The sequence below is a fragment of the Aspergillus karnatakaensis genome (genome assembly GCF_047715665.1).
Source record: "Aspergillus karnatakaensis strain CBS 102800 unplaced genomic scaffold BJY04scaffold_9, whole genome shotgun sequence".
Classification (NCBI taxonomy): Eukaryota; Fungi; Ascomycota; class Eurotiomycetes; order Eurotiales; family Aspergillaceae; genus Aspergillus; species Aspergillus karnatakaensis.
The window spans coordinates 1-20,441 of record NW_027395721.1 but is presented as its reverse complement, the minus strand read 5'-3'; the positions used below and the strand labels follow the sequence as shown (position 1 = coordinate 20,441).

General features: G+C 51.6%; 6 protein-coding genes across 6 annotated transcripts; 2 read left to right on the top strand and 4 right to left on the bottom strand.

Annotated features, from left to right (window-relative positions):
- Positions 1–525: 525 nt before the first annotated feature.
- On the bottom strand, positions 526–936 carry BJY04DRAFT_215025 (YjgF-like protein; the record flags this gene model as incomplete). The annotated part of the gene is made up of 1 exon (XM_073715374.1): positions 526–936. The coding sequence occupies one exon, from the start codon at positions 934–936 to the stop codon at positions 526–528; it is 411 nt and encodes a 136-aa protein (XP_073574376.1).
- A 445-nt stretch (positions 937–1,381) lies between these two features.
- On the top strand, positions 1,382–2,796 carry BJY04DRAFT_232974 (serine hydrolase domain-containing protein; the record flags this gene model as incomplete). The annotated part of the gene is made up of 4 exons (XM_073719850.1): positions 1,382–1,790; positions 1,836–2,264; positions 2,315–2,668; positions 2,729–2,796. 4 exons carry the CDS (start codon positions 1,382–1,384, stop codon positions 2,794–2,796), a joined length of 1,260 nt encoding a protein of 419 aa, XP_073574375.1.
- A 125-nt stretch (positions 2,797–2,921) lies between these two features.
- BJY04DRAFT_215023 (alpha/beta hydrolase) lies at positions 2,922–4,958 on the top strand (the record flags this gene model as incomplete). Its single annotated transcript, XM_073715373.1, has 5 exons — positions 2,922–3,149; positions 3,241–3,478; positions 3,585–4,127; positions 4,638–4,726; positions 4,830–4,958. The coding sequence occupies 5 exons, from the start codon at positions 2,922–2,924 to the stop codon at positions 4,956–4,958; spliced, it is 1,227 nt and encodes a 408-aa protein (XP_073574374.1).
- A 4,331-nt stretch (positions 4,959–9,289) lies between these two features.
- Positions 9,290–10,973, bottom strand: BJY04DRAFT_215022 (uncharacterized protein; the record flags this gene model as incomplete). Its single annotated transcript, XM_073715372.1, has 5 exons — positions 9,290–9,634; positions 9,702–10,019; positions 10,080–10,274; positions 10,344–10,505; positions 10,647–10,973. The coding sequence occupies 5 exons, from the start codon at positions 10,971–10,973 to the stop codon at positions 9,290–9,292; spliced, it is 1,347 nt and encodes a 448-aa protein (XP_073574373.1).
- A 2,726-nt stretch (positions 10,974–13,699) lies between these two features.
- BJY04DRAFT_215021 (uncharacterized protein) lies at positions 13,700–16,833 on the bottom strand (the record flags this gene model as incomplete). Its single annotated transcript, XM_073715371.1, has 5 exons — positions 13,700–15,721; positions 15,795–16,034; positions 16,089–16,253; positions 16,317–16,478; positions 16,564–16,833. 5 exons carry the CDS (start codon positions 16,831–16,833, stop codon positions 13,700–13,702), a joined length of 2,859 nt encoding a protein of 952 aa, XP_073574372.1.
- A 634-nt stretch (positions 16,834–17,467) lies between these two features.
- BJY04DRAFT_215020 (uncharacterized protein) lies at positions 17,468–18,584 on the bottom strand (the record flags this gene model as incomplete). Its single annotated transcript, XM_073715370.1, has 4 exons — positions 17,468–17,725; positions 17,798–18,019; positions 18,088–18,261; positions 18,351–18,584. The coding sequence occupies 4 exons, from the start codon at positions 18,582–18,584 to the stop codon at positions 17,468–17,470; spliced, it is 888 nt and encodes a 295-aa protein (XP_073574371.1).
- Between the last annotated feature and the right edge of the window lie 1,857 nt (positions 18,585–20,441).

The window sequence follows — 20,441 nt, the reverse complement described above, 5'->3', positions numbered from 1 at the left end:
TAATAAAAAATGTGATATAAATAGCCTCACAATCCTCGACACCTCCCTCGTGACAATCGGCAACAGAGTGCAATTCGGCCCCGACGTATCCATCTACAGCGCCGGCCACGAAACCAGCGTTCTGTCCCGGATTAAATTCGTCGAGTTCGGACACCCCGTGTATATCGAGGATGACTGCTGGATTGGCGGGAACGTGGTTATCCTGCCTGGGGTGCGGATCGGAAAAGGGTGCACGGTTGGCGCGGGCGCGGTGGTGACGAAGAGTCTGCCGGCGTATTGCGTTGCGCTGGGGGCGCCGGCGAGGGTGGTGAGGATGTTGCCGAGTGTGGAGGAGGAGAGGGCTGATGGGGGGAATTTGTTTAATAGGATGCCGGATCGGGTGTGATAACTTAGAGTTGCTAGAGGAGGTAGAATTTCCGCGTTAGGAATGCTCGTTCCTTGTCAGGCCCGGGGTTTACTCTAGAGCCGTCAATGCAATGCAATGTCCTCGTCACGCCTTGTTGTTTAGTTTATCTTGCTAGGTAGCTAGGTATCTGCAACAGCCTCAGCCTGCACCTCCGCATGCACCCCCTCATTTACAATCCCCGCTACAACAACCGACGTCCACGTCGGCGTACTCTCTGGATACCTTCCTCGGAAAATCCCCAGCATCACCTGTTCATACTCCGCGTGCGTGAAGTACGCCACGATCTTATGCGCGCTCGCTAGACCCGCTTTCACACCAGCGTTCTCCAGCGCTGCGTCCAGACAGTCGAAAATCGCATTAAACTCTGCGTCGAGAGACGAGGTGACCAGCTGGCCCGTTTGCAGGTCGACGCCGACATGGCCGGTTGTTATGACGAGGGTTCCCGATAGAGGGACCCGGGCTGTGGTTGCCAGGTTGGAGGAGCGGAGCATCTCGCCGACGGGGTTGGGGAGCCATTGGTAGGATGCCATGATTTGATTGAAGAGAGGACTGGTAGTTTGAAGCTGTCTTGGGTTATAGCTGTAGCCGGAAGATTCAGAGCCTGGGCTTGCGGTTGATATTCCTTATAGGGAATTGGTCTGGGCGTCGCACCGAAAGAGGAAATGTTAGAGGACCGAGGCGGATTGCCTTTCATGGCCATCGCATGCATACCCCGCACTCGCTGGATTTCGTGCTCCCGCGGGGTTGTACGATGAACTCACGTCGTGAGGGAGATTGACAATTCGAGTTGCAATTAAGCTAGGTAGGGATATCCTCACGAGACTCACCCGGTCTCTCTACGCGGGACCAGCACAGCCCAACCACATGACCCGATTCAAGTGGATTAGAGCAATCGCATTCCCATTCCATTCGCATTAGGACAGCCAAATCCGATCTATCCATCTCTAACAGCGAGTTACACAAAACCACCCCATCATGCCACCCACAACCCTCTCAGCAACCGACAGACAGACCCTCCAGCGCATCGCGGACAGCTACACCGCCGACCCCAAACGAACAATCCCCGGCCTCGTCTACGGCGCAATCCGAAATGACGGCGAGCCGTTCTTCGAGTACGCCTCGGGGACAGTGGGTATATCATGCAGCAAGAAAATGACCCTAGACACGGTGTTCTGGGTTGCGTCGTTCACGAAACTCTTAACTTCTGTTGCGTGCATGCAGCTTGTTGAACAGGGCAGGCTTAAGCTTGATGACGCGGAGCAGGTAGAAAGTATTGCACCGGAGCTAGCGGCTGTCAAGGTGCTGAGGCGCCGTTCTGATGGGGAGTTTGAGCTCGTAGACAAACAGAGGAGGATCACGTTAAGGATGCTATTGACTCACACCGGTATGCAAGACAAATCCTATCTAAATAACCTGCTAAGACTAGAAGCTGGCTTTGGCTACGCCTTCGAAGACTCAAACCTAGCCGAGTACGGCCGCCCGATCGGATTCGACGACTTCTCTGGCTCCCGCGAGGACATGATGACCAAGCCACTTGTTAACCAGCCCGGCGAGAAATTCCAGTACGGCACGTCGATGGACTGGGTAGGTCTTATTATTGAGCGGGTGGCCGGCCTTGCGTTGGAAGAGTACTTTTCGCGGAATATCCTGACGCCGCTGGGCATGGAAGTTTCTTTTTATCCGTTGAAGCTGGTCAAGGGGTCCAATTTGGCGTATCTCCATCGGAGGGCTGACGATGGCAGTTTGATGCATATTGATCATTTGTATCAGACTCCGTTGACTTGGAAGGTGGAGGTGGGGAAGCAGATGTTCTGTGCTGGCGGGCATGGGTGTTTTGGGAAGCCGACGCATTTTTTACGTTTGTATTTCAGTTTTATCTGTGTCTTTGCTATAGACTGACAGACCCAGGACTGATATCTGTACTGTTGAATGATGGCACCGACGCAAAATCAGGAACTCAGCTGCTCAAACCCGAAACCGTTGACGAGATGTTCAAAGACCAGATTCCTAACCAGCCAAGGTACAGCAACGAAAGTGTCCCTGTGGCAAAGCCGCATCTAGCTAATCCGACACCCCTGATACCAATGCCTGAGGATCATACTGAAGGCTGGGGGCTGTCGTTCTCGATCAACCATTTCCCCGAGAGGTCCGGCCGTGCCGCAGGTTCAGGGTCTTGGGAAGGCCTTGCGAATCTGTTCTGGTTTGCTGATCGGACTAGTAAGATTGGCGGGGTCATTGCGTCCCAGATTCTTCCTTATGGAGGTATGTGCTCTCCCAAATAGACCGTAGACTAGGCTGTTTCGCAATACTGAAGGTGGCTAGACAAATACGTCTTGGAGTGCTCAGAGAGATTAGAGACGGAGATCTATAGAATCATAAGCAGAAAATAGAAATCTGCAGACTTGCAAACGAAGTAATCACCACCTAAACCACATTCGGTTCTTTGTACTCAGGGCCAGCTAGACCTTAAGAAAACGCTCACCCCGCTTCATCCGTTTGCCCATCTCATCCAGCCATGGCCTCAGTCGCAGACAAAGACCGCACAACCAGCTTCAACAACCTAGTCTCTCTGCTAAAAAGCACCCCAGAAAGCATATTCGACCCATTCACCATCACCCGCACATACTACAAGTCCGCTGGCATCCAAATCGCCGTCGACGTCCTCGTCCCGAAGACTCTCCCCGCGTCAGCACCGCAAAAGCAACCCCGACCGGTTATCGTGCGGATTCACGGTGGCTTTCTTGTATGGCGACCTCTCTCTCTCTCTCTATTCTTATACTAGACTTCAGTATGACTAGAAAATGAAGCCAAGTCTAATCTGTTATCAAATCCAGGTCACAGGCTCAAGCCTCTTCCCCGGCTGGTTCTCGAAATGGATCCTCCTCTACGCGCAGCACCACGGCGCTGTCATCGTCAGCCCGAATTATCGACTCCTTCCCGAGGTCAAAGGGGTGGATATACTGGATGACATGAGAGAGTTCTGGCGGTGGTTCGATGCCGGCGGGCCGCAGAGCGTAGTGTCTGACCTTATGCTGGATTTAGAGGGGTATTTACTGGTCGGGGAGAGCGCAGGTGGGTTGCTTGCCTGCTAACAGAACTCACCTTTTTCACTACTACGCTTAGGTCAGGAAAGAGCTTGACTGACGGGTTTACCCCATGACATGTGATATTCTACCAGGCGGCTACCTCGCCCTCCAATCGATCCTATCAAACTACACGCGCCCCCGCGCCCTCATCGCGCTCTACCCAATGCTCGATCTAACCTCGGACTTCTACACCCAAGCATCCGCCAAACCCATCGTCGGGGTCTCGAATTTCCCCAACGAATTAATCGACACCTTCCTATCGTCTCTGGAAACCGCACCCTGCAAACCACCAGCTCTAACAGAGGCTGATCCCCCAGACAGACTGGACCTCGCGCTAGCGATGGTCCAGAACGGGCGTTTATTGGATTTCCTGGGAGATGAGCCGGTTTTGTTCCCGATTGAGAGGATTGTGGAGGGTACGTGGCTGCCGCCTATGCTGGTTATGCATGGGAGGGAGGATAGTGCGGTGCCGGTGGCTGGGACGGGAAGGTTTGTGGAGAGGGTGAGGAGTGTTGATCCGGGTTGTAGGATGAGGGTTGTTGTTCGGCCTGGGGATCATGGGTTTGATGCGTTGGCTACGTTGGAGGATGGGTGGTTGAGGGAGGGGTTGGAGTTTGTTAGTGCGGAGTGGCTGGGTGCGTCGAGGAATTTGGGAGAGGGAGAGGGTAGTTTGGAGTGAATAGCGCACGGGATTTTTAATGAACAGAGCTTGGCAGAGATGTATACTTCTTACACGGTTGTTGGAGATGATCTGGTGCAGGAAGCAACATGTAGAATCTGGACCTCGAAGTCTTCGCCCGCCGGCTGCGTGTGGTGTATGGGAGGTCCTGCGGTGGCCTGGCCTACGAATTACCCACCTCACCTCAATATTAGTCTGCGGCATACTGTTGGTTCCTCTCCTTTGTGCAAAAGACACTATTTGATGAACTGACACTCACTATCAACATTACGATCTGACCGGTGTCTCTACACTCGACCTCACGCATCTTTGCGACATTGGCAACATAGCACACACCACGGTCCAAAATGAAAGGAAGGATCCTCGAAGAAAGGCATCATGATCGTTGGGTGAGTTAATCACGTCTTTTAAGCCGGATATCCGTCTGCTAACCCAGCATTGCTTTTCTTCTAACTGAGCAACGCAGGAAGCATCGGTCTTAACACCGCACTCGTCCTCGATCTCGCAGAGAAAGGCTTCGGCAAGTCTATCGCAGTCATCGCGGAGTATCTCCCTGTGAGACGGCAATTACATATACATGCCATGGTAGTAGCTCTCTTTCTTTTATCTCACATGATATCAGAACTAATTACACGCCAACTCTGAGAATAACTACTAGAAGGGCACGCTGCATCCTCCCGCAATCTCCGGCACCGACGCGAACATTCGAAGATGGGACCGGCTCGGCCACGTCCATCTTCCCTCTCAAAACTGCTTCCGAAGATGGAGACGAGCCGTTGTAAGCTAACACTCGAATGGAAATCAAGTGTTAGGATGAGCGTGTCTCGAGCGAGAAAATCCAGATCCAGTTTGTGCAGGTGGCTGGGTACGGTATCTCGAAGAGGTACGTCTGTCCCTCGATCATCATTACAATTATGTCAACTGAACTACCCTATCCTACCCTACCTTTTGCCCTGTTCTATAGTAATATGAAACTCAAATAGCCAGTTCGAAGTCCCCGTCCCCCACTCCACCACCGGCAGGCGTTTACATGCAGTGCGGCATACCCTTCAACATCTACCGTCCAGCTAGCATACCGTGCCGCTCTCTCCAACCGGCTAGAAGCTGCATGCTATAACCAGCCTATGGTGTACGGCTCGGCCCAGCTCCTCCAAAACAAAACGAATCTCGTATCTCCTCCACGTTCACGCGTCCAGATCCAAGAACCAGTTTCAAGTCCGTCTTCAACTGCTCCCCCCTCGCAACATCTTCTCTCCCACGCGTATAAGATGCAAATGCTATCTGACGAGAGGTCAGGTCGTGCTGTTCATGAAGCACGGGGTCTGACGAGCTTCAAAGCCACGGCGGAGAATTAAAGAGACACGTGGTATTCTCCGGTTGGGGTCGAGGGGGGTGACAGAGGCGAATTGAATTGGAATAAATGAGGAAAAGGCGACAGAAGGGTTTCAGACGGGAACAACGATGACATGGACGATGGGGCTTGATGCTAAACCGGGTAGTGTGAGGCCCGAGGTTTTGGTTTTGGCTTTTGCTATGGATTGAGGCTGTTAAAAGAACACAATTGGACTGCGTGGGAAAGCGGCAGCTACAGTAAGACCTTGATGCCATAATGATAACAACACTGTCAATACTACATGCCCTTTAGGTTCCTGCACCAATGAATTCGTGATACAACCTTAACTAATCGAGTTTCCAAGTAAGGTGAAACGCCTGCCACGACGGACACATTTCCATTCCTTAACAGTACATGAGCTACCCTCTCGTCCTGAGACCGCCTCGCTCTCTTCCACCTTGAGCCGGCCATCGCTGCTCTAATCATCACAACAGTAGTCCTCATCTCATCTTGTGGCAAGCTCGACAGGTAGCTTATTTGTCGACAGCGACAATAAACCATATAGCAAAGCTATACCTAGCTCCTCCATCGCCCACCCTAAGCCCAACCAGTTATTAACCCTTTGTTTCCTCCGTCTCCCCTTCAGTCGTTCTTTCACGTTCTTATCCTTGTTTTACTACCTCGCTTTTCGACACCCTTTCGCCGCTTATACCATCGATCATATTATCTCAACTTATCGAGCTGCTCGGATAGGAGAGAAAGCGTTATCGTCAAGGGAAAGGAAGGAAACCGCAGGTAGGTCGGAATCGAGATGGTCGGATTGGGATCAGGTTTTCGGTTCGGTTCGGTTCGGTTCGAGGACGCTGTTACAGCGGCGGGGGAGAGATGGAGGATTCTATCTATCTCAATTCAGATAATTGTTAGTTTAGTTTGATGCGCTGAAAGCGACGGGACTTGAACTAAGCGTGGAAGGGGAGGCTGAAGTGCAGTAGCTAGGTGGGTTTGGGAGAACCGAGTCATGTCGAGTTAGAGGAATACACACACACGGCACGCAATCCATATCCTCCTAACAGTGGCAGGAATTGATTGATGCGTTTTTTCCGCTCTCCAGTCATTCGAAGTAATGAACTAAGAATCGTGATATCTTCTCCTGGATGTAGAGCTGCGTTTCGCAGTCGTGATACGGTGTTGGTACGTGGTACGTCGGCGGTTGGGCTTCGAAGCTGCGGGTTAGGGTTAAGGTTGGGATCGAGCTTCGGTCGGTCTGCGGCTGCGTTTCCATTTGCGCTTGCACATTGCTTGTATGACGAACGCATTCTATTATGCGCGAGCATGAGAAGGTGATATGTGATTTCTTCGGAACTTGAGATTTTTCTTGGACTTGTCATCTTTTGGACGTTTTGTCGGCACTGGGGTGTCTTTGGTTTTTCGCTTTGAAGTGGCGTGGGATTGTCCTTGGCGGTTCGATTCGAAGGGTGTGATCCGAGTATAAGAAGGCCTCATCTCTCAGTAGAGAGGACTATCATTAGTTCGAGGCGCTTTTAAGTAGGGTATTTCGAAACGTTCGAGGCGCTATAGTGGCCTGGGATGGTGTAGAAAGTAGGAAGTAGGCGTGGAAAAGAATGCCAATGACAAAAGAAAACCGAGGCAGAAAGGAGCAATAACAATAACCATCACCAATTGCACCACAGCTCTTTGATGATGCTTCCTGCTCAATGAATGCTTCTCAGGGTTCTGTTCCCACGTATCTTGTTGCCATGAAGTAGAGTGCGTCTGCAGAGGAGAAGCCCTAGGCCAACAAGCACGCTATCTCACCGGCTTTATGTGCCTGCCTGCCAGCCCACACGTCCGTCCGAGACAACAAGCCATTAATTTGAGCCCATTCGAGCTCTTTCATCAGACTTTTCAAAAGGCTTTCTGTTCTTCAAGCTCATTCGTCAATCTGAACGAGCAGTAAGCACTCAATGGGTTGAATCCGCCCCCACCGCGCCATCCATTCCCCTGGGCCTAGGCCTGGGCCTTACGGTACCGTACAGAGACGGCGAGCTTGCCAGCCCTAACTAATTCATCCACCACCATTTGCGCAGCCATCACAGCATCACTTCTGTCACTAAGGCATCAAGTCTTCATCCTCGAACGCTCCAAGGTGATTACTTGATGCTCCAGCTGCAAAAGACTCGCCATGTTTCCATCCTCGTTCATGTTCTTCACCTGCGAATATCCCGCCAAGGATCCGAGTTTGCGAACTGATCGACGCAGATACACACGCTGTAATCGACGCTCTGCTCTGCAAGAGAACTGTTGTATTCCCTCTCCTCCCTGACTTGTTATATTCCCCGATCGTTATTTGTCCAATCGCTCGATTCTTGTTTTCTCGATCTTCTTTTTCCGTCGCGACGATGATCGCTTCGGAGGTAGGTAGGGAGAGGGAACGGACGGATTCGGCGGGCGGCGAGGTAAGGCAAGGCAAGGCAACTATACAGAGAATGGAGTCTGCGTGCAACGTCTAGAGCTCTGTATGAGAGAGTCATTAGTATCTCGACCTGCTGCCCGTCTTCATTCCTTTCGGCTTTGTAATCATGACCTTGTCGTGAGGGACACAGGGGCAGGAAGGCGGGCAGTGAGGAAAGAGGGAGAAGTAGTAAGGTAGGTCAGGACACGTACATCGCATCTTCATTACGAAACTAGGTAAGACACGGGTTATTCAAGACAAATAGTCTCGAGATCCATGAATCACTCGAGAGTTTCACCTTCAGCGGGACTCGAAAACACGTGAGTGCTGCACTCCGATTTCAAAGCTCGAAAGCCCCGATCAGAAGAGCGTAAAACTCTTCCATTTTGTTTGTACGACGTGGATACAGTGACGTATACCTCCATGTGAGCAGAAGAGATTTCCAAACGAAATAGAGATGTCGTGTTGACTCATGGGGTGATGCGAAAGGAAGAAACGCGGGGACGATGGATGCTGGAGTTGACGTTGATATCGAAACTATAGAGGAAGCCAAAACTAGGCAGAAAGGGTAAGCTTCCTGGGTAGTAGGCAGCAAGCAGGAGAAGCGAGCTTGTCGAGGTTCAACGCTTGGTGCGCGTTGTTTTGCTGCATCGACCCTCGAGGCTTCGGCTTCGGCTTCGTCTTCGATGTCGAGGCAGAGATGGGGAGATTAAAAGAGCGCTGCTGCCTGCTCTATAAACGATAACATCAGAGTGTATTTTCTCCTTAAAACTAGAAGGGATGAAAGAAGACTGGACAGGGCTTGGCTGGGTGTGAAGTGGGTGGGGAAGTTGGGATTGAAGACCATGTAGCTTGGAGGTGAGAAGGCTGCGGAGGGGTGGAACCGAAAGGCAAGCCGAACGTCTAGACTCAACATCCCCGGAAGAAATCATACTTATCGGGATGGCTAACTCTTGCGAAGTAAAATGTAAGCTCCTAAAGCTTGTTTCTTACTTTAATTTACCAGGCGCGAGTAATGTTTCATGCTGTTGTGAGCACCAGACGGTACCCTGCCACCAGCAGGAAACTGAAAGATAGGAAGAGGAAGAGGAAGAGGCAATGTAGGAAAAGAGCGATCGAGCTAAATGCATTGAATACCATGGTTTGAGTAATCTCGATTCGATTTGTATTAAGCTAAGAAATTGATCATGACCAAGATCCTAGTATCCATTCCTCCCACAAAACGCCCAAAGAGAGTATCACCACCGAGTTCTCAAAGAACATGATCAAACGCTACATGCAATCGTTTAAAGCTAGAGGAGAAAGTCCGCCATGATGTGACTCCCTAGATCACTCAGATCTCATCGTCGTCCAGCATCCACATCGAAACGTCAAAGTCTTCCTCGTCCTTCTCTTCCTCGTCATCTGAGGGGAAAACTATGAACTCTTTCAAGATGCGCGCGTACTCATCAGCTTCAGAATCCACCGAGACACCAGAGTCCGACCTGATCATGAGCTGGGGGTCAGTGGGGAAGGTAGCAGACGCCACTGGAGCAAGCTGGGAGTCGGTGGGCATGAAAGCCGGAGCCTCATGAGCGAGCTGGGGGAACTGAAGGGAAGAATCAAAAGACGCAGTGGCCTGCTGGTTGACTTCAGGGGTGAATGATGGATAGCCAGCGTTGAGATTAGGCAGTGGCTGCTGTATTATTAGCACTGTAAGCTTCAAGAGATGCGAGAAGGGTTTGGAAGGAGGTAAGTTGACTTACGTTGTCAACACCGGCCTGCTGGGTACCGTTGTCATTGAGTCCGATACCCTCGTGGACCTGGCCCTGAGACTGGCGAGGCATCGCCATGGCATCGTGGTTGAATTGACCAAAGACCACGTTCTGTTCCTCCGGCACCTCTTCATACGGGGCATCAAGATCGGAGTCGTCAGAATCCGAATCCGAGTCGCCGTCAGCTTCAGCTTCAGCATCCAAGCCATCCGAGTCCAACTCTGCATCATCTTCAGCAACAGCACCAGCACTAGCACCAGCAGCCAAAGCCGCCTCTGCCTTCTTCTTCGCCCGGTATCGAGCATTGTGCTAATAAAGTTAGTACACTCTGGCTTAAGCCTACAAGCCTCAGAAACAAGATAGACATACGGCATTGTGATAATCGCGGCAGGGCTGGCAACCTTTCAGCGTGTTCTTCCCGGTAAGAACGTCCTTGAAAAGATCGATATCCTTCATAGACTTGCAAATGAGGTTGCAACGTCTCTTCACGACTTGCCCGGTAGCATCGCGCTCCTCGTCAACGACGGCAACCTGGTTCACCGGACGGCCCTTTCGTAGCTTTTTCTGTCATCGAACGCGTTAGCTACACCAACCAGTATACACAGGAAGAAAGAAGAGAAAGAGGGTACTTACGCCGCGCTTTCCAGGCCTGGATCGACACTTGTAGCAAGTCACACGAGTTTCCCCTTCGCTGATGAACTCCTCGATGGGAAAGACCCTCTGGCACCCGCGACAAAACTTTTTACCCTCGGGCACGAGATCAGCGTTTAGATCCTGCGCTTTGGTTATGCGTTCCTAGTTGTCGGCGTTAGCGTTAGCAGTAGCACAGTTAGGCTCCTTTGCTGTCGTGGTGTATGTAGTGTAGTTACACTTGTGTTCTCCCCTCTCCCCTATTCAACAAAGCAGAAGAAAAGAAAAGGAAATAGAAAAACTCACACCCTGCCTCTTAACCCTACACTCCATACAAGTCCTCCTCTCCTTCTCACGAAAGTGCTTGTCAACACGCTTGCGGAACTCCTCAAGATCCTTGTACTGCCTGCAGTCCTTGCAGAACTTGGTGTTCTCGAGTGCCTTGCGGATGTGATCGAGCTCGGCGGCTGCTTTGGCGGCTGCTGCCTTCTCAGCTGCGGCGATTTCGGCTTCTGCGAGGGCTTCCGCTGTGGGCTCTGCTGGTGCCTCCTCCATTGCCTGGCTGAAGGCGCTAGGGAGGGTCTGGTTTGCGCGTTTGGGGAGGATAGGGCGGGGGCGGAGGGTTGGGGCCATTTTGAGAGATGAGAGTGATGGAGATGGTTACTGTTTGATGAGAAAATGCTTGGGGTGTAGAGGGTGAATAGAGAGATAGACGAGATGGGTGAATGATGGTGTTGAAGGATGGTGAGGAAGGGAAGAGAGGAGGGTGTAGGTGTATGTGTATGTCCCAGACACAACACCACTCCTCTACAAATGATCACACTGCTATATTCACTACCTTCCATGTACTGGCAATGACGCAACGGGGACTGGGGAGAGAATTGACTCTGTGTTTGCTTTCGCTGGTTTGCTCTGCTGGAATTTGCTCTCGAAGGACTCTGCTCTTGCTGGGCTTTGCTCGCTGGGCTTTGCTCTGCTGGAATTTGCTCTCGCTGGGTTTGCTCCCAAAGGGAGCACTTGTAGATCTGGAAATTGAATTGACTTCGTCTCTAAGTCTTGGTTTAACAATTCTACTCTAGCTGTTGACGGGCTTTGCTGTTGCTGGGCTATGCTCTTCCTGGGCTTGTTCTCGATAAACTGCAGAAGTTTTGTAAATCGGTAAATTGAATTGGATTGTCTCTCGATTCCTGGCTAGCTACTCTACTTTGACTGTTAACAGTTTTTGCAGCCGCTGGGCTTTGCATTCGCTGGGCCTTGCGCTCTCTTCTCTGCTCTTGCTAGCTTTACCTCTATGCCTGTTCGCAATAGAATACTTGCAAATTCATAAGCTGAAATCCATTCATCTCTGTATCTTGGTTTCTGGGCTAGTGACTCTACTCTAGCTATCAATGGTCTTTGCTTTCGCTGGCCTCGTTCGTATCAAGGAATATTGTAGATGTGTAAATTGGCTTACATTAGATTCTTGGCCCTGGCCTTGGCCTTTGTCTAGGTCTAGCGGCTCTACTATAGCTGCGAAAGGTCTTTGCTTTTGCTGACGTTTGCCTTCTCGGGGCTGTGCTCTTGCTGGCTTTGCTCTCTGTGCTTGTTCACAGCAGAAATCCAGTAGATCTACAAATTGAAATGGATTCGTCTCTATCTTTTGATTTTGATCTAACGATCTACTCTAACCGTTAACGGTAATTCCTCTATCTAGGCATGTATACGACGAAGGTAGTATTTGTGGATTCGTAAATTGCCTTGTATTGGTTTCTTGGTCTTAATCTTTGTCCTGTTGTCCTGATCTCAATCTCGTTCTCACTCTAACGGCTCTCCTCTAGCTAATAACATGAACTGTATCCCAACGCCCGCTTGAAGTTGAAGCCAAAACAACGCCTTCTCTACCATACATGAAAGCACTAACCAAATGACCAAGGACCAAAGACCAAGCGGCGAGCTCGCAGCAAAGAGAACTAACTAAAAGCTCAGGGTATTCCTGACGAATGCTGAAAGCAAAGGAACACCTTTTCTACCGTACATGGAAAGGACAGAACGCCGAAGGACTAACCGCCATACCCGCAGAAGGGACGCACGCTCGAAGCCAAAAGAAAAGAAAGAAAGAAAAAAGAGAGAAAACAACGCCCTCTCTATCGTACATGAAAGAACTATCTAATCAACCAAGGCCCAAGCGGTGAACTCTCAGAAAGGAAAACTAGCTAGAAAGGCCAGGCTATTCCTGACGCACACATGAAGGGAAAAGAAAACGCCTTGTCTATCGTACATGGAAAGGAAAGGACAGAACGCCGAACACACACGCTCGCAGCAAAAACAACACTGGCGGTACATGAAAAGGATTAAAGCACGAACGCACGACCAAGCCAAAACAGAACGACGAACGCACGACCAAACCAAAACGAAACGCATCACCAAGCCAGAACAGAACGCACGACCAAGCCAATAGCTGCAGGAGGGTACGGCTGCAGGAAGATTTAGCTGCAGGGGGTACGGCTGCAGCAGAATTCGAGTGTGGGGAGAATTGGCTGCAGGGGGGTTACGGCTGCAGCAGGATTCGGATGTGGGGAGTTTGGCTGCAGGGAGGATATGGCTGCAGCTGGAATCGGGTGTTGGAAGAAATGGTTGTAGGAGAGTTCGGATATCCGAGGATCTGGATGACCCAGGATCTTGCTCAAGAAGGATCTGGTTGGAAAGGAGCTGGCTGGAGAGGAACAGCTTGTCAAGGATCCGTCGGTGGATCTGGCAAAAGGAGTAGATAGATCCATACACCGACAAGACTGAGAACCCCAGGAACTCCAGCCGTGCCAGGAGCATCCGTAGTTCCGGCCAGCAGCGTTGACGCCCGTATAAGACGACGGCTCATATGCGCTAACAGCAGAAAGAGAGATTCTCCCAACACACCCGCTCGTAACGAGTCTCGAGCTATCCTTTGAACCGCACAAGTAGCTTCGTGGTCCTGTGCCGGCAGCGTCGAAAGCCTGTTTACAACACCGGCTCGATCGCGCGCGACAGCAGAGATACGAGATTCCTTAACACGGGAACTCGGAGATAGCTCATGAACACTGCAGTATCTGCAGCAAGAAGAAAGAAGAGTGAGGTAAGGCGGAAGAACTGTAAAAGGAAAGGCCAAATTCCTGGGCATAAAGACACCGGCCAGTCCTCGACATCGAGAAGAAATGCCACGATAGTGGGTTTCGGTAAGGTGGATAAAAGATAAAAAGAGTTGGGAAACATGCCGAATTCATGGCGCCAAATGGTCAACAGCAGATAGAAGATTGACGGGTGAATAAAAAACGATAAAATGGGAGAGGTGGTGGTGCGTTGCGAACTAAAACGTCAGAAGAGGAGCCTGTGGTGGCAACTGAGATCTAGCAGAAGTCCCAATTGCCGCTCCCATCAAGGGCGCCTTGTAGCAACTCTTCGAGTGTAAGATTGGGATCCAAACTGAATTCATTATCCTGTTCCTCGTAGTAGGGAATCTGGATGTTCGGCAAGTCATCTTCCCCGGCATCCAGCGCCGTAGGCTGTTGGCTGCTATACACATGCCTGAATGCCTGCAGCATATCGACAGGGGCGGTGTCTTCGTCCTCTATAAGGCTGGGGAGAGCCGCCGAGGAGTCGACGACAGCACTCTCTGTGGAAGCCGTGGTGTCTTGAGCGGCGGGGGGTATGTTATGGTTTTCGACTGCGGCATGTTGGTCGTTGACTCTCTGCTTCTGTCCCTTGGCGCCAGTGGGTGCGACGGAGTCTCCCTCGATAGGGGTGGGGAAAGCCGCCGAGGAGTTGATGAGAGCAGGATCGATAGTGGCCATTGTGTCCTGAGCGGCGGGAGGTATGCTAGGGCTTTCGACTGGGGCAGGTTGGTCGTTAACCCTCTGTTTCTTTCTCTTTGGGCCAGTAGGTGCATCAGACTCTCCATCACTACCTTTGGGAAGAGCACCCGAGGAATCGAGGACAGGCTCTTGGTCATCAGCCCTCTTTCGCTTCTTACCCGCGCCAGTAGGGCCGACAGACTCTCCATCACTACCTTTGTGAAGATCAGCCGAGCTATCAGGGACAGGCCCTTGGTCAGCAGTCTTCTTTCGCTTCTTACCCGCGCCAGTAGGGTCGACAGACTCTCCATCACTAGAGTTAGGAACAGCAGTCGAGGGATCGAGGACAGGCTCTTGGCCATCGTCTCTCTTTCGCTTCCGACTGGCACCAGCAGGTACAAGAGGTGTTTCTTTGACCGGGTTGAGGGCAGCGGCTGATTCAAGGACACTGGGGTCAATGTTGCCCATGAAGGTGTTCTGGCTCTGTACGTTGGTCAGGTTTGTGGTACCTGCCTGTGCGTTGGAACCGTCCAAAGGTTCGTCAATGCAGCCATCATCTAGCCACCCCATGTCGCTAAGAAACTCATTGAAGGCGTTGTAATCCTCGTTCGATGTTCCTTGAACGTTGGCATTGCTGGTAAGTCCCGCATCTCCATCAGTGCCACTGATGCCAGTAGGAGTTTCCGAGGACGGAGCTGGACCAGCAGGGTCAATGCCGTTGGAGTCAGTAAGGCCAGGATTATGGAGCCCCGGATCTCCATGAGTGCCACTAATGCTAGTAGGAGTTTCCAAAGACGGAGCTGGACCAGCAGGGTCAATGCCGTTGGAGTCGGGAACGCCAGGAGGGTGGATGCCGTTAGAGCTGGTAGGGCCAGTAGGGGCGAAAGCGGAGGGTTGACCTTGGCCGGAAGAGAAAAGAGGATCGAGCCCCGCATTTCCCTGGGTGCCACTGATGCCAGAAAAGTTGTTCAAAGCTGGAGCTAGACCAGGAGCATAAATGCCGTTGGGGTCGATAAAGCCAGGAGGGTGGATGCCGTTGGAGTTGGTAAGGCCAGGCGGGGCGAAAGGGTAAGATTGACCTTGACCAGAAGAGGAAAAGGAGCCATAATTATCGTTCATCATGCCAGGCCAATTGCCATCATGGTTAGGAGTGCCACTGCACCATGAGTTGTTGGTGCCGTTGAAGTCGTAATTGTAATCAGCGGGCCAAACCGACGGCATAGAGTTGATAGTATTCACCGGCTCGGTGAAAGTATGGTTGGTCGTGCTGCTGAGCAGCGACGAAGTGTTAGAAAACACGGAGTCAGGGAACGAGTCGATGGTTGTGTTGCTTCCACGACGGTCGCTGTTGTACTGCTCAGCGTCCTGGCTGAGGGGACGAGCATCGCTGATGTTGTTGGCAGTCGCACCGAGCTGGTCTGGGATGGCGGCAGCGGGCTGGCCCATCACCTGCTCGTGATGAGCCGTCTGATCCTTGTTGTCTTGCTCTTCTTCTTCCTCTTCTTCACCGGGAGCCAGGGCGGAAGCGTGGTTTGCAGCAGCCTTGGCCTTTCTGTCATTCTTGTTGTTGTGGTACCACTGTTGTCGTTGCGAGGTTCTGTTAGCTTGTGTTCTTGGCAGGACAGGAGGAGAGGTAGAAGAGAGCACATACCTTATGTCCGTAGCCACGGCAGATCATGCAGTTCCTCGGGTTTTCTTTTCTTGTGCTGATGAAGAATGACAAGGGCCGGTGTCTATGGCACTGGCTGCACCACTTGGAAGTTTCCTGGACGCGAGGAACCTTCGCAGCACGCTCGGTGCCTTCGGCTTCGGTGCCGTCCTCCTCGTCATCGTCCATTTCAGCAGCGGCTCTCTTCAGCTCTCTCTTCTGTTCAGCGGTGCGCTTGCGGTACTATCACGGTCAGTTAGCTATAAGTGCTCATACAAGACAGCAAGGTAGACGTACTCCGCCGAAGCGGACCCGACAGTTCGGGCATCCAGCGAGGTATCTGCTGCCTTTCCAGAAGTCCTTGATATCCCAGACTCTGTGACAACGGTTGCAACGTTTCTTGCCATCTTGGTGGAGTTCTTTAGCTTCTTCTTCCGCTTTGCGTTTCTTGCTGTTCTCGCTCTGTAGACGGTTAGGTTAGCTCTTTCCGCGGGGCGGCAGCACGATGAAGGGGATGGAGCGTACGCTAGTGAAGCCTTGGCGGCACTTCTTACAGCACTTGAGCACCCTGCCCTTGGCGTCGAGGAAGCTCGCATTCTCACGGGCAACGTTGCAGCGATCGCAGAGCGTATGTGTCTGCAGCTTTCCCTCGCGCGCCATCTTCTCGGTGAGGTGTCGAGTGCGGTTCTATTGCTCCAGCTGTTAGCTAAGCTTTCCTAGCGCGCTTGGCTCTCATCTGTTAGCCAGCTTGGCAGAGGACTCGAGAACTTACGGCCCTTTTTGTAGTCCTGCACGGCAGGCAGTTGACAGATCGTGACTTGTTGCCCGTGACCCCGTAGAATTCGGACAGGTCTTTCTCGATGCCACACTCTCGGCAAACCTTCTTGGCAGGCCCATCTTGGGAACCTGCCTGGTTCGTCTGTGAGAGTGCGGCGAGGAGAGTAGCGTTCTCTTCCTGGGTTCCGGCAGGAGAGGTGGAGGGGATGGGGGAGAGAGAGGGGAGGGAAGGGAAAACAGAGGTGTTGGGGATGGGATACGACATGATTTGTCGGTTTGATGATATTTGATTCACTAACAAGTTCTAGTTGAGTTTTGAATTGATGAAACAGTTCAGAATAAGATGTTTTAGAAGTGTGAAGATGGATGGAGAGAGATGGTGAAGAGAAGAGGATGGTGGTGGGAGAAGAGAAGAAAAGCCTCAGATCAAGTAAACCAGGGCGGGGGCACGAGGACTCGAGAAACAGCCATGCCAAGACCTCGTGAGAACTTCAGAATTCACTGCCCACGGCCGGAATTGACTTAATTCCGTCTGTTGAGTGTTGCAAATGCCTCAAACGTTACGTTCGTTGCGATCTTGGCCTAGGGCTCTCTCGAGCAACTCGCTCAACCCGACTGCCTATTACGGAAAGGTAGGATCTCGAGTCTGTTTGCTACGATCATGCGGATGCTCTTGTTTGACTAGCTAGATGAGTCAAATTGAGAAACGCGTTGTGGAATCGAATGCTAGCTACTCAAAACAGAACAGAAGGGACAACACTGCGTAGGCGTTGAAACATAACAAGACGAAAACCACCATCGAAAGCACCCAGCCACACCTGAAAAAACCCAGTATTACTGCCAATCTGCTCATGACTTGTTGACAGACTCGCAGTTTTGGCTTTCACGCGGCATCTACTCTACGACTCATTGCCAGCCAACCGGCCAGCAGCGTCAGTGTCATAGTACATAGCCGCCGAAGGATTAGCCGCCGCGAGCATCTCAATCCTATAATGCCATTCGCGTGCAGACCTGTCATATTCGTCGGAAAGTCCCGGCAAGACCCTTTCCCCAAGCGCAGAATCCTCCACCTCGTTGACGCCAGGGCCAGAGGGGAGACCTTCCGCCTTGTTTTGACTGCCTGAGGTGGACACGGTGCTTTGCGAGTTTTTCCTGCTCTTGTAATTCCAATAGAATTAGCTACTGGTGTCTAGAAACACCAGATTAGAAAGAGTCAAGAGAAAACTTACTCGTTTGTTATTCATTCGACACTCCATGAAGCTGTCCAAAGTAGGTCCTTCGCTGCGTGCGCACCAGAAATGGCCAAGATCCTGAAGCTTGCCGCACCGCGCGCAGCGCTTCTTGTCCCAGTCTTCGTAGAGGTCAGGGGTGGGAGCAGTGAGGACGGGGGCAGGCCGGACAGGCTCATTCTGGAGCTGAGCTTCGAGCTTTCTCTTCTTGCGTCCGGGACCCTATTCAAAACGGGTACTCATGAATTCAATTCTACTGGAGGCAGCGATGCAAAATGAATCGCACTTACCGTTCTGTGTCTACAATCGGCGCAGGTCTTAGTCTTAGCCTTAGTGGCATCACTGCCTTCCTTAGCTGAGAGGAAGTTCGATGCATCCATGGTCTTCCAGCAGTTGGTGCAGATTTGCTTGGAGGGGTCGTTCTCGGTCTCGCTGGTGGCTTTGATCAGTAGACGAGCACGGGTCTACTGCTGTTAGCCAATTGCTTGAAATCCGCGTCTATCGTCTAAAGAGACGCGGATGATGTCAGGAGAAAACAGATCAGAGAACGTACTGCTTTAAGAGCCTCTCGACATTCGGAGCACCTCTTCGTCACGAAGGTCTTGTGGTTGCCGCCGCTTTGGAACGCGCTAGGATCCTTCTCTTTCCTACACTTGGTACATTTCCTCTTCTCTACCTGAGCCTCTCCTTTAGATTCAGTCTCAGTCTCAGCGTCAAGCAGGAGAAGGGTATTGCTAGCCATGCCGATGAGGTTATTCGCAGCCAGCACGGCCTCGTCCGCGCGCATTGTGTTACTGCCTCAGGCGGCAATGAGAGAAAAAGAAATTGTAAATGTGAGTCCGAAAGGAGAGGCGGTGAAAGGCAATGCAAGCAGCAGATAGGCCGGGGCTTCTCTTGAAGTTCCGAAATCTGCTTAGAAAGAACGTACTCTTTGCTGTCGATTGGAGTCAGGAGGAGGTCCAAGCGTTGGGTTTCACCTAGCCCTAAGTCCCACTGCGCGTGAGCCAATCAGCGACGTGATAGGGGGTGCTCGGTGAAGAGCAAAAGCCAGCGACTCACCACTCACCTTCATCAGTTTGCACGCTAGGCGTAAAGGAGAAAGAATCCAGAAGGTCGGTGTCTCAGGGATAAAGAGCTTGGTTTTGTAGTGGCAGGAGTGACAGTTTGCGGACCCACTTTTACCTTGGAATTGAAAGCACACTGCAACTTCGAGAGCGCGCGGGGTCCAATGCTGCCCCTCGCTCCCACGTAGGCGGTAAAAACAGATCAGGTATCGTATTTTTGGACTGTTTGTATTCATTTCCTTGTTAGGGGGATGCTGCCTAGACATGTAGACGCGTTGGGGCCTGGCGCGTGGTGGCGAATTGCGCTGTGAGTCAGTCGTGGTGTTCTGCTGCTATCGTTGAGCGAAGGCGGTCGTAGTTTTGAATTGATGGGATTATTGAGTACGATCAATTACGAGTAGGATGAAATGCCTTAGAGAACATGAGGGGTAATGGAGATCATTCTTAGCTGTCAGATCGATAGATTGATATGGATCGAGATAAACAAATAGATCTAACCCCACATGTTTAACCCGCTGGGAAAGATTTCTGTTCGCCTGTCTAGAACAAAACATCAATTGCAGACCACTCACTACCTCTACAAAGCCAGCAAAATCACAGAAAGAAACAGCAAATTGAGCTCTATCTGACCCAAGTTTCCGCTTTCACTCATCGTCGCGGGAAGCCGCTGTAAATCCTGTTCTAAGATGGAGGTCATAACAGCCGGATTGCCCTAAAGGTCGAATCCTAGGCAGCAAATCCACGATGTATTTCTCAAGTAAAATAAGGGAAGTAGAGCTCAAAAAAAACCTTAGTTTCTCACGTACGGCCAGGCGATAGATCAAGTACTAGCACTTCCCTCCACCTGCCATGGATAGCTCAGCAACTAATCCCTTTACCGAGCGTGATATTCTCTCCCCTTCTAGCGCTCGGATCCTTTGGCAGTCCTTGTCCACCATCTGGGCAACTCGTTCCATCTCCATTCCCATCCGACGGCCACCAACTCGCCCCTATCAGATATAGCTACCTTCGTTTTTCTTTCGTATTTGGATATACATTCCTTCAAAATTGTCTTTCCAGCCAGCCAAGCCCTCCGCAACGCCCTCATCCGCAAGCCTCACTCCCAACGACGCCAAACGGTCGATAGTCTCCAAGATAGCTCCGTGTCCTCAGTCCTCAGTCCTCAGTCCTCAGTCCTCAGCCCTCACCTCCACCCAGTAAATGCTCAGATAACAACAACGCAGCCGTTTGCGGCATAACAGCAGGACTCGGCGGTCCAGATATTAACCAGCGCACCCCTAACTCAAGCCTGGCTTCACCCCGGGCGGGCTTCGAGCTTCGTCTTCCTCTTCGTCGAGGTGCGACGCGAGCGACAGCGTTCCTGCCAACGACTGCATACCATGCCATGCCATGCCATCCATGTGCATGTGCATATGCATATGTAAGGGCACTGTAAGCGCACAGGAAACGCACTAACATCATCCTCGCAGTCCCAGTCCCAGTCGCAGCCACCGTCACCGTCACCGCCACCGTCACAGCCGCAGAGCTCATCCACCCATCCATCCCATCCCGATCCACGCCCCCGCCGAGTCGGTCCTTGC